We start from the raw sequence: 11,758 nt of genomic DNA on the forward strand, positions 1-11,758 counted from the left end.
CATACATTTTGGCAACTGCACTAACACAAGGTGTTAGTAAAATGGGCCTTTTATCTTTGAATCTAATTTACTTTAGCTATACTCATTAGAAATGTCTTTTGCATGAAAGGGATTTCTGTAAGGGATATTCTGTCAACAGCAAGGTCTACAGAAAAGTGCCTCATTACTGGTATCAACTATTCTAACACCAGGAAATTAGAAACCAACTTTTTTTAAATGAAAAAGTCTACTGTGCCATGAGTTTGAGATAACACCTGATTGTTTTGTCGTGGATATGATTAACCAAATTGTTGCATTGCTGGTAGCCTTTTTTACCTGCTGCCAATTGCATAATTTTGAGTTAAAAAATCCCAAAAGGACCCAGTCTTGCATGCTTTATCCTCTTCTGTGGGACTACCTGCATGAAGACTACTCATGGGGTGGATTATGACACCTTACTGACACTGACTAGCACCTGTCACCACAAATAGCCCATTAAAGTCAATGGGACTATTTAAGAAGTAAAGGCTTACCTTTACTTCACCACACATAGTTGCACTAGTCTAAGTGAAGGAGTGTTTGCAAACTGATTAACTTAAACCAGGTGCATATGGCTGTGTGGACTCTCTTATTTCAGTTTAAACCAGGCTCATTTGGGTTTATCTTAAATTGATTAGGAACAGGTTTAAGATAAACTAAAATAAGCCATTCTTAAACCAACGAGTTCAATTCAACCCGTGCAAGTCCACATGTAGACAAGGCCTGAGTAAGAATCACAGAATGTGATGCCCTGTGTGTAAGGGATGTAGGATCAGGCCCGTGATTTTACAATTTAGGTTTTTGTTATTAAATTTTGGTCCTTGTTCCTGCTCCCATTTAAGGCAATGGTATAATTGTCATTGACTTCACTGGAAATGAGTCCAGGCTTCTAATTTGAATAATGCAGAAGTAATGCAAAAAATGCTATTTTTCTTTAGCTTAACATACTGTTAGACTGAATAATGTAGTATAGAGAACTAAACTTTTCCACCAAAGCATCAAAATGTATAATAAAGAACCCAATTCCAAGGAATTAGTCATATTTCTTCTGAGATAATAATCAATGTCTTTTTGTGACATATGAATTTTCATGGATACATGCCATTTTCATATACTAATAGTATTAAAAGAAACAAAACAAGGTGATAAACCATAAGCATTTGACAGGTAGAATTAATTTTTTCATGGAACACAACCATCAAACTACTTGCAAACAAAAAATGTTCTGAGAGTATATTATAGAAATATTAATACTAAGAACTAGTTGAAATAATCTTCTAAAAATAAATTAATGTTGATAATAAGGTGGTTTGGTAAAATATGGGCCAGATTCTGATACTCTCACTCATGAGAAGTAGCACCTTACTCAGCAAATAGCCTGCAGATTTTAACGAGTCTGCAGTGGAGTAAGGTACTACCCAAAGTGGGTGAATGTATCAAAATCTATATATAGTTGCACTGCATACCTTTAAAAAGCAAGAACCTGATACTGCACCATTTAAGTCAATTTGAACCTTGCCATTGATTCCAATGGGTGCAGGATAAGGTTCGTAAGAACAATTTTGGAGTGTATTAATTTTTGGAAGTATTATGCTTTTTAATAATGTCCTATGAATTAAATTAAAAATAAACAAAAGAGTAAATATCTAGATAATGATGAAAAATTGCTTGTAAACCGAGCGGTACTCTGTTTTATCATTAAAATGTTAGCACCGAGATAAAAAGTTATTATGAAAATATATAGCTTTAATTTGCAGACATATAAACACTTTGGGTACAGTACAGACATATGATGCCAGAAATCAAAATGATTAGTTTTAAGCATAACACTTATTTACCTTGTTTACACAGATAAATTTGATGTAACCATCATACTGCAGATAGTTCCCAGCTCTTACAATGAAGTGAAAATGATGCATCACTGATAATCCTGCTGCTTTGTTGCAGAGGATGCAGCAAAGAATAAATTATCGAGAAAATATGCCACCAGTCTTACAAATACGATTTTGGAATTGATCCAAAAAACAAAACCAGTGAAAAGGAGCCTGGAATAGTAGCCAAAAAAGGCAGAAATCAGATCTTTCACATGAAATACCAACCCAGAGAGGAGAAATAGTCAGTATAAACTAAGTTCTAGAATTGTTAATAATGTGAAGTTTTTTTTGTTTTCATCTGACAGGTTAGCGTCAGAAGTATCACATAAAAATATCTGTTACACAACCAAAGTGATGGAATATGACTGACAGATTGCTGGAAGAATAAAAATATCAACACTTCTGGGACAACGAAGAATTTAGCCATTCCCTTTCTTCCTTGCATCTGGCCATATTTACCGAGATGGACATGTGTGTGTGTGTGTGTGTGTGTGTGTGTGTGTACACCTTTGTTGTAAGAAATATTAAATACAAGTTTTTCCCTAATAACGGCAAGTAAACTGTTGGAGCAACAGTAGTTTGTGTGAAGATATTAAGTCTGTAATAAGTGAAAGATGAAGATGTTACAGCAGTTCAAATTCTGATTACATGACAATATTTTGCATCTTTGCTCAACAGGAATTGCACTTCTTGTTAATGCCTTCTCTATCATACTAAGTATTACTCATGAGGAAAAAATTCTGCTTGCTTTACTGGTGCATGTTTCCTCCTCTTCTTTTTATCATACATCCAGTGGAATACATGTTTCTTTTGTGAAAATATATGTATATCCAGATATGTTTCATATTAAAACCCATAAATATACTTTGCATTAATCTCATCAACAGTACCTCAAACAGTTCCCTGCACAGGAGCATCTGATGCCCTCTTGTGGTTAAAATGACTTTTTAAACTTATTAAACTTAAGATTAATGCATCGTCTTACCTTCCTCTCTCTGTATAATCACTGATATGATGGGTTTATGATAGCTGCAAATGGTGTTCATGTTTTTATAGACTCCTTGCTAGTGGTTAGTACGAAGATTTCATTAAAAAAGCAGTAATCACAATCTGACTTTAAAAAACCTGTAAACAGCTATTTACAATTATAATATTATTAAGTTATAAATTAGTGGTCCTTCATTGTAACTGCTGTCAACATACCCAATCTGGCCATTGTCCAAGGTTTGTTAGACAGCAGTTTGGTTTATCCACATGGAAACATCAAATATTAGAAATCTCCATTGGTTTCTTCTCCAACATATGAAGGTCAATTCTTCCATTTAGTGGGATTTGTACTTCCAAATTTTCATCTGCTCTGTGATGCTTTTTCCCTTTCCATAAACAGATGTAAATGCCCATCCCAGTTACTAAAGTGATTGACCCCAAGCTTATTATTGACAGGGCTACTAATGTAGGCACGCAAGATGGTGACTCCATTTTTTTATGTGTAGGCTCTATAGATATTTGTGGCTCCTTTTCCTCTATATTAATGTCAGGTTCCTTTCTTAACAAACTTTCAATATAGCTCTCATTGCTCACTGTGTCGTTGACAAAAAGGTTCACCATGACTGTGGAATGGAGGGGCTCTGGATAGCCATGATCACTAACTTTTACCAGTAGTCGGTAGAGACCATAGTCATTCTGCATCAGTGACTCTTCCAAGGTGATATTACCAGTTTTAGGGTCAATCCTAAATGATTCAGGTCGTGGACCTCTTCTACCTATGATGCTGTAAGCTATGACAGCATTCATGCCAGTGTCTTTATCTACAGCATAGACTTCTGTGATGGGAGAGCCAGGAAGAGTAGAAGGAAGTACCAACAAATAAGACGTATTAGACTGAGGAAACAAGACCAGTGGGGGGTTGTCATTAATGTCCAGAAGAAGGACAGTTATTTTGGCAGTAGAAGAAAGGGCAGGGTCACCTCCATCAACAGCTTCAACCCACAAGACATAGGAACTTTGCTGCTCCCTGTCGAGGGAGACCTTAGCTCTCAAAACTCCTTTGCCAGTATCTATCACAAAAATATCACTTCCATTTACAACTGAAAGAGCTACCCATCCATTTTGCCCTGAATCAGCATCTGTAACACTGATAACTCCAATTTCCCCCAAACCTGGAAAGTTTTCTGGTACAAAAAAACTGAAATCCTTATTGATAAATCTAGGACTATTGTCATTTTTATCCAGCACTGTGATGGTGACAGTTGCTATCGATTCTCTGGGAGGCAATCCAGAATCTATTGCTTTAACAGTATATCTGTATTTCTCTTTTTCTTCTCTGTCCAGCTGAGTGGAAACTGTAAGAACACCTGTAGTCTTATCTAAAGAAAAATATGAAGGGGCATCAGGTCCTAGAAAATAGGACACTTCCCCTCTTTCTCCACTGTCAGCATCTGTTGCATGCAATTTGGTCAAAAAAGCATTGGGCGCATTATTTTCTTCAATAGATAATTCTATTAATTGTTGAGGGAAAACTGGTGAGTTGTCGTTATCGTCCAGAACCTGCACTTTAATTATCTTGTTTACATGAAATCCCTCTGAGTTCCATGCAATCACTGATATTTCATAGAGCTGCTGTACCTCATAGTCTAAAGGCCTTGTAGTCTCTAATAAATATTCATTATGGTATGGTTTGTATGGTGACAGTTTGAATGGCCCATTGCCATCCAAAAAGCAATCCACTTTATATTTTTCGTCTGGGTCTTTTATAGTAAAAAATGCTATTGGTGTGTTAACAGGCTCCAGTTCTTTCAAGTAAACCACACCTTCTACTTCATTAGCTATAAAACGAGGGACCACTTCAGGGGGTCTCAACATGACTTTGATGATGGACACCAGCACAGTGATCACAGCAGGGATACAACCAGCACCGTTGGCCAATATAGTCAACCTATGGAGCCGGGGAGCATCACCATCAATCTTACTGGAGAGCTTGATGGCTCCTGTACTTTCGTCCAGATGAAACAAGTCTTTTGATGGCTGGGGGACCTTTTGACTGTAAGAGTAAGAGATCTGGGCATTGGAACCCAGGTCCATGTCAACTGCATGGATGGTGGCCACATGTGTCCCTGCACTGGAATTCCCATAGACGGTGATGTTGAGTTGAGAATCACTGAACTGGGGGCAGTTGTCATTGATGTCACTGATGCCAATGATGAGGGTGGCACTGCCCAGCAATGGCGGGGTCCCCCCATCCTCTGCGATGATGAGGGTGACATACTCCTCCCTGTCCTCCCTGTCCAGGGCCCCCATAACAATCAGGTAGGGGGTCCTCTCCCCACTCTCATTCTCCTCCACATCTAGGGTGAAGACCCCATAGTTGTCCTGAAGGCGGTAGGTCTGGACTGCATTGGTGCCCAGGTCAGGGTCGAGGGCTAGGTGCTCTATGGCCAGGCGGGTGTCGACAGGGGCGTTCTCGGGTACCCAGAGGCGCATGTTGGGCACAGGGAATCGTGGCGCATTGTCATTGACATCGCGGATGGCGATCTTCACCTTCACTAGGCGGAAGTGCTCCTGGGGCAGCACCAGCACATCCAGCAGCAGCAGGCAGGGCTCCGAGGATGGCGCCGGCAGAGAGGCAGGTGAGCCAGCACCGGTCTCTAGGCACAGCGCCTCACGGTCAATCTGCAGGGCTGAGGTGTGCAGCTCCCCTGAGCGGTTGTCCAGGCTCACATACTGGCCACCCAGCCCCTGGGAGGCCAGGCTGAAGGACAGCACAGGATCTCCGCGACGGGTTGGCAGCCCCTCCACAGCCACCCCATGCAGCCGCAGGTCCTGTGCCAGGCTCCCAATGAGCACTCCGGCCGGCAGCCCCTCGTTGAGGCTGTAGAAGAGCTCGGTGGCACGGCTGTAACTGGCAAAGCAGTTGAAAGGGCCGATGAAGAGCAGGAAAAGGAACAAATGCTAGGGAGAGAAAAGCACAGGAGATTAAAGAGGCACTTCCTTGGCACACACCCATCCAGCCCACCCTGCCCACAAGCTGCACCCTCTCTGCAATGAAATGCACCATCTATGCCCCAGATACACCAGTATCTGCACCCCAAATATACCACCATGTGCACCACAAATACACCACTACCTACCCCCAAATACACCTTGTCACCACAAATACACCACCACCTGTAGCCCAAATATACCCCAACTGGACCCTAACTACATCACCAACTGCACCACAAATATGCCACTACCTACCCTCTAAATACATCACTATGTGCATCACAAATACACCAGCTAAAAACCAGTTACCTGCCCATCTATGCTCCAAATATACCACCAACTACCCACAAATACACCACTACTACCCCTCAAATATACCATCATCTGCACCACCACCCACATTTCAAATACACACTCATCTATGCCCCAAACACACCACCATCACACCATACTTTGCACCTCAAATACCTATCCTCTGAACCATCACCTGCACCCTAAATACACCACCACCTACACCCCAATACACCATCTGTGCCCACAATACACCACCATCTGAACCCCATATCATTTATACCACAAATACACCACATTTTGCACCCCAAATACACTGTTCTCTGAACCATCATCTGCACCCCAAATACACCACCACCTACATTCCAAAACCACCAGTCTAGACCCCAAATATATCATAATCTTACCCAAAATACACCATTTTCACCACCATCGTTCACTCATATTCACCACTATGTGCATTCCAAATACCCAAACGTTAGCCTCCTAATGACACCACCAAATACATGAACTCCTGACCTCAAATGCACCAAAGCCATCTGCAATGTCTGTTCCTCACACAAACCCACATAACAATGTGCACCAAATACATCCTCTGCATCAGATATGCCACCCTCTGCACCCAAAAAGGACACGTGCACCACTCACCCCCCTGAAAGAAACCGCCTACACCAAATACACCACACACGGTACACCAGATGCATTATCCACTTCGCATAAACAGTCTACACGACCACATCCATCAAAGAGGTCATGCACACCAACTATCGTAACCAAATAGACTATGTCACAAATGTGCTCATTCTCCTCCGATGGCCCTGTTGCACAACTCCCAATGCAGCCCCGTGTGCACCAAACAGACTATGCAGGGTCCTTTGAGCGAAGTTTACCATCAGCACCAAGAACACCTCACACAGAGGGCCAAAGGGGGCTCCCCGTTCATGTTGCCTAGAGCTCGGGTTCAAGTTTCAATTCCTGTTTAACAGGTAAGTACTGACCCTCACCAGTCGCCTTCTCCCTCCGCAGGACTCACACGAAACGCAAACAGAAACGCCTGAAAAGATTATGCAAAAGAACTGGCCCTTTCTGATTGCCAAGCCAGCCCGTAGCCCTTTGCGTTTGGAAACTGATTCGCGTAACTTCGTCTTCAGCCTCGGGGAGTTCTTCTCCTCTCCATATAAAACCATTCTCCTTTCAGTGTAATGGCTTAAACGGTTCTTAAGCATAAACAAAGACACCCCCCCCCGCGGCTCTGATTGCTGTTGGGAAAAGTGCTACAGCCAACAGGACCCACTGATCGCTCACGATGAAGTTTAGATCGCGCTAGAGCATTTGCTTTTTTTTTTTTAAACCCCATCGCGTCTCCTGGCCACGAGCTCACAACTTGCAGGGCTCCCCCGCACACATCCCCTACCTGCAGGTTTCTGTGGCTGACGGTGCGCCCAGCGCTGCGTAGGTGCCCCATCTCCAGCTGCCGGTGCCTGCTCCTCGGAAGCCAGCTTGTTCCTAGGGCTTGCGAGCACCTGCCAGTCCCTTGGTAGTTCATTCCCACTGAAACTGCAGTCATTTAGCTCCTGGTGCGAAGGCAGCTGAAGACACGCCCCTCTCTGCTCATGCAAATCGCTGGGAGAACTTTAGCCAATAGTCACAGGCCCATCCCTTGGCAAAGGGCTCGGACGGGGGAGCGAGGGAGCGCGCGAGGGAAAGAGAGACACGGCCGCTGGCGCTCTCTGCTCCCGGCCGCTGTGGCGAGGCACACGGGGAGCCCAGCACGGAGCCCCGTGTATAGGAGCGCAGAGCCCCGGGGGCTGGAACGCACCAGCCCACCGCTAGGCTTAGCACCGTAATCGCACGGAGCTGAGCTCTCTCACCAGCTGCAAACCCGTCCAGAGGAAAAGGCTGTCAACAGGCGCCACCCAGGTGCATTCCGCGGGGACAGCTGGCACTGTGCCCTCGGGCTCGGGGCAGCGTTTCAGGGGACGCTCTCTTTGCAGACTGGAGTTTGGGGGAGGCCAGGATGCAGCGAGTGCCACTGATGCGTGTCACTGCCCAAAGCACTGCCCAGAAATCCGGGACAAACGGCTGCGATCCAGACTGAAGCTAGTAGGCAGGCTGAATTGTGGCGCTAACCAACCCAGTCTAAATTAATCCAGCCGCAGAAGGATATGCAGTCATATTTTTAGCCTGAGCTCCCAAGGAGAATGGCGGGGAGGGGGGTGTCCTGTAAAATGGGGGTAATAGCAACAGCTTTTTCCCTTCTTGCTTTGGAATCTTGTTTCCTTTTAGTTAAAGAATAATCAGTTGGCAATAGGCTCATTGGAACAATCCAATTTCTATCATGTCAGGTCTCTGATAATGTTCCCAATGCAGTTTGATGTTTCCCTGCACTGCTCCCAACTCCTCTTTCTGCTTCACAGCAAATACTCTGGGCCTGATTTTACCTTTTTATACCATCCCTTTCAATTAGAAGGTTGTTGACCTCCTGGCACCAGCCATCTAGCTCATAGACTCATAGACTCATAGACTCTAGGACTGGAAGGGACCTCGAGAGGTCATCGAGTCCAGTCCCCTGCCCTCATGGCAGGACCAAATACTGTCTAGACCATCCCTGATAGACATTTATCTAACCTACTCTTAAATATCTCCAGCGATGGAGATTCCACAACTTCCCTAGGCAATCTATTCCAGTGTTTAACTACCCTGACAGTTAGGAACTTTTTCCTAATGTCCAACCTAAATCTCCCTTGCTGCAGTTTAAGCCCATTGTTTCTTGTTCTATCATTAGAGGCTAAGGTGAACAAGTTTTCTCCCTCCTCCTGATGAGACCCTTTTAGATACCTGAAAACTGCTATCAGGTCCCCTCTCAGTCTTCTCTTTTCCAAACTAAACAAACCCAATTCCTTCAGCCTTCCTTCATAGGTCATGTTCTCAAGACCTTTAATCATTCTTGTTGCTCTTCTCTGGACCCTCTCCAATTTCTCCACATCTTTCTTGAAATGCGGTGCCCAGAACTGGACACAATACTCCAGTTGAGGCCTAACCAGCGCAGAGTAAAGCGGAAGAATGACTTCTCGTGTCTTGTTTACAACACACCTGTTTATGCATCCCAGAATCACGTTTGCTTTTTTTGCAACAGTATCACACTGTTGACTCATATTAAGCTTGTGGTCCACTATGACCCCTAGATCTCTTTCTGCCATACTTCTTCCTAGACAGTCTCTTCCCATTCTGTATGTGTGAAACTGATTGTTCCTTCCTAAGTGGAGCACTTTGCATTTATCTTTATTGAACTTCATCCTGTTTACCTCAGACCATTTCTCCAACTTGTCCAGATCATTTTGAATTTTGACCCTGTCCTCCAAAGCAGTTGCAATCCCTCCCAGTTTGGTATCATCCGCAAACTTAATAAGCGTACTTTCTATGCCAACATCTAAATCGTTGATGAAGATATTGAACAGAACTGGCCCCAAAACAGACCCCTGCGGAACCCCACTTGTTATACCTTTCCAGCAGGATTGGGAGCCATTAACAACTACTCTCTGAGTACGGTTATCCAGCCAGTTATGCACCCACCTTATAGTAGCCCCATCTAAATTGTACTTTCCTAGCTTATCTATAAGAATATCATGCGAGACCGTATCAAATGCCTTACTAAAGTCTAGGTATATCACATCCACCGCTTCTCCCTTATCCACAAGGCTCGTTATCCTATCAAAGAACGCTATCAGATTGGTTTGACACGATTTGTTCTTTACAAATCCATGCTGGCTATTCCCTATTACCTTACCACCTTCCAAGTGTTTGCAGATGATGCCTTTGATTACCTGCTCCATTATCTTCCCTGGCACAGAAGTTAAACTAACAGGTCTGTAGTTACCTGGGTTGTTTTTATTTCCCTTTTTATAGATGGGCACTATATTTGCCCCCTTCCAGTCTTCTGGAATCTCCCCCGTCTCCCATGATTTCCCAAAGATAATAGCTAGAGGCTCAGATACCTCTTCTATTAACTCCTTGAGTATTCTAGGATGCATTTCATCAGGCCCTGGTGACTTGCAGGCATCTAACTTTTCTAAGTGATTTTTTACTTGCTCTTTCGTTATTTTCTCTTCTAAACCTACCCTCTTCTCGTAAGCATTCACTATACTAGACATTCCTTCAGACTTCTCAGTGAAGACCGAAACAAAGAAGTCATTAAGCATCTCTGCCATTTCCAAGTCTCCCGTTACTGTTCCCCCCTCCTCATTGAGCAGTGGGCCTACCCTGTCCTTAGTCTTCCTCTTGCTTCTAATGTATTGATAAAAAGTCTTCTTGTTTCCCTTTATTCCCATAGCTAGTTTGAGCTCATTTTGTGCCTTTGCTTGTCTAATCTTGCCTCTGCATTCCTGTGTTATTTGCCTATATTCATCCTTCGTGATCTGACCTAGTTTCCATTTTTTATATGACGCCTTTTTATTTTGTAGGTCACGCAAGATCTCAAGGGTAAGCCAAGGTGGTCTTTTGCCACATTTTCTATCTTTCCTAACCATCGGAATAACTTGCTTTTGGGCCCTTAATAGTGTCCCTTTGAAAAACTGCCAACTTTCCTCAGTTGTTTTTCCCCTCAGTCTTAATTCCCATGGGACCTTGCCTATCAGCTCTCTGAGCTTACCAAAATCCGCCTTCCTGAAATCCATGGTCTCTATTCTGCTGTACTCCCTTCTACCCTTCCTTAGAATTGCAAATTCTATGAGTTCGTGATCACTTTCACCCAAGCTTCCTTCTACTTTCAAATTCTCAACAAGTTCCTCCCTATTAGTTAAGATCAAGTCTAGAACAGCTTCCCCCCTAGTAGCTTTTTCAACTTTCTGAAATAAAAAGTTGTCTGCAATGCAGTCCAGGAACTTATTGGATTGTCTGTGCCCCGCGGTGTTATTTTCCCAACATATATCTGGGTAGTTGAAGTCCCCCATCACCACCAAATCTTGGGCTTTGGATGATTTTGTTAATTGTTTGAAAAAAGCCTCATCCACCTCTTCCGCCTGATTAGGTGGTCTGTAGTAGACTCCCAGCATGACATCACCTGTGTTTTTTACCCCTTTTAGCCTAACCCAGAGACTCTCCACCCTTCTGTCTCCTATGTCCATCTCCACCTCAGACCAAGTGTGTACATTTTTAATATATAAGGCAACACCTCCTCCCTTTTTCCCCTGTCTATCCTTCCTGAGCAAACTATACCCATCCACACCAACATTCCAGTCGTGTGTATTATCCCACCAAGTTTCAGTAATGCCAATAATGTCATAGTTGTATTTATTTATTAGCACTTCCAGTTCTTCCTGCTTATTACCCATACTTCTTGCATTTGTATAAAGGCATCTAAGATACTGGTTTGATCTCGCCTCCCAGCTTTGCCCTGACCCTCCTTCCTCTCTGCCATTATAGCCCGTGCTCCCTCCTGTTTCCAACCCATCTCCCAGGTCTTGTTCCCCACTTACCTGTGGGCTTTGCTCACCTGTCCCCGTCGAACCTAGTTTAAAGCCCTCCTTACTAGGTTAGCCAGTCTGTGCGCAAATAGGGACCACATTTCACCACGTTAAGAGTTAACTTGGCCAGAA

The 11,758-nt window shown here is 43.6% G+C and overlaps 1 protein-coding gene across 1 annotated transcript; it reads right to left on the minus strand.

Moving 5' to 3' along the window:
• Positions 1-1,743: 1,743 nt before the first annotated feature.
• Positions 1,744-8,151, minus strand: PCDH20 (protocadherin 20). Its single transcript, XM_030566261.1, has 2 exons — positions 7,579-8,151; positions 1,744-5,840 (listed from the first exon to the last, which is right to left on the minus strand). The coding sequence occupies exons 1-2, from the start codon at positions 7,729-7,731 to the stop codon at positions 3,156-3,158; spliced, it is 2,838 nt and encodes a 945-aa protein (XP_030422121.1). The 5' UTR covers positions 7,732-8,151; the 3' UTR covers positions 1,744-3,155.
• Between the last annotated feature and the right edge of the window lie 3,607 nt (positions 8,152-11,758).

The sequence above is a fragment of the Gopherus evgoodei genome, chromosome 1 (genome assembly GCF_007399415.2).
Source record: "Gopherus evgoodei ecotype Sinaloan lineage chromosome 1, rGopEvg1_v1.p, whole genome shotgun sequence".
Classification (NCBI taxonomy): Eukaryota; Metazoa; Chordata; order Testudines; family Testudinidae; genus Gopherus; species Gopherus evgoodei.

What these genes read in the sequence shown, in the direction of transcription:
- PCDH20 (XM_030566261.1), bottom strand. Translation starts at nt 7,731, where the DNA reads ATGACTGCAGTTTCAGTGGGAATGAACTACCAAGGGACTGGCAGGTGC. An exon ending in TCAGCCACAGAAACCTGCAG is followed by an intron (nt 5,841 to 7,578) that starts GTAGGGGATGTG and finishes TTCTCTCCCTAG; the next exon opens with CATTTGTTCCTTTTCCTGCT.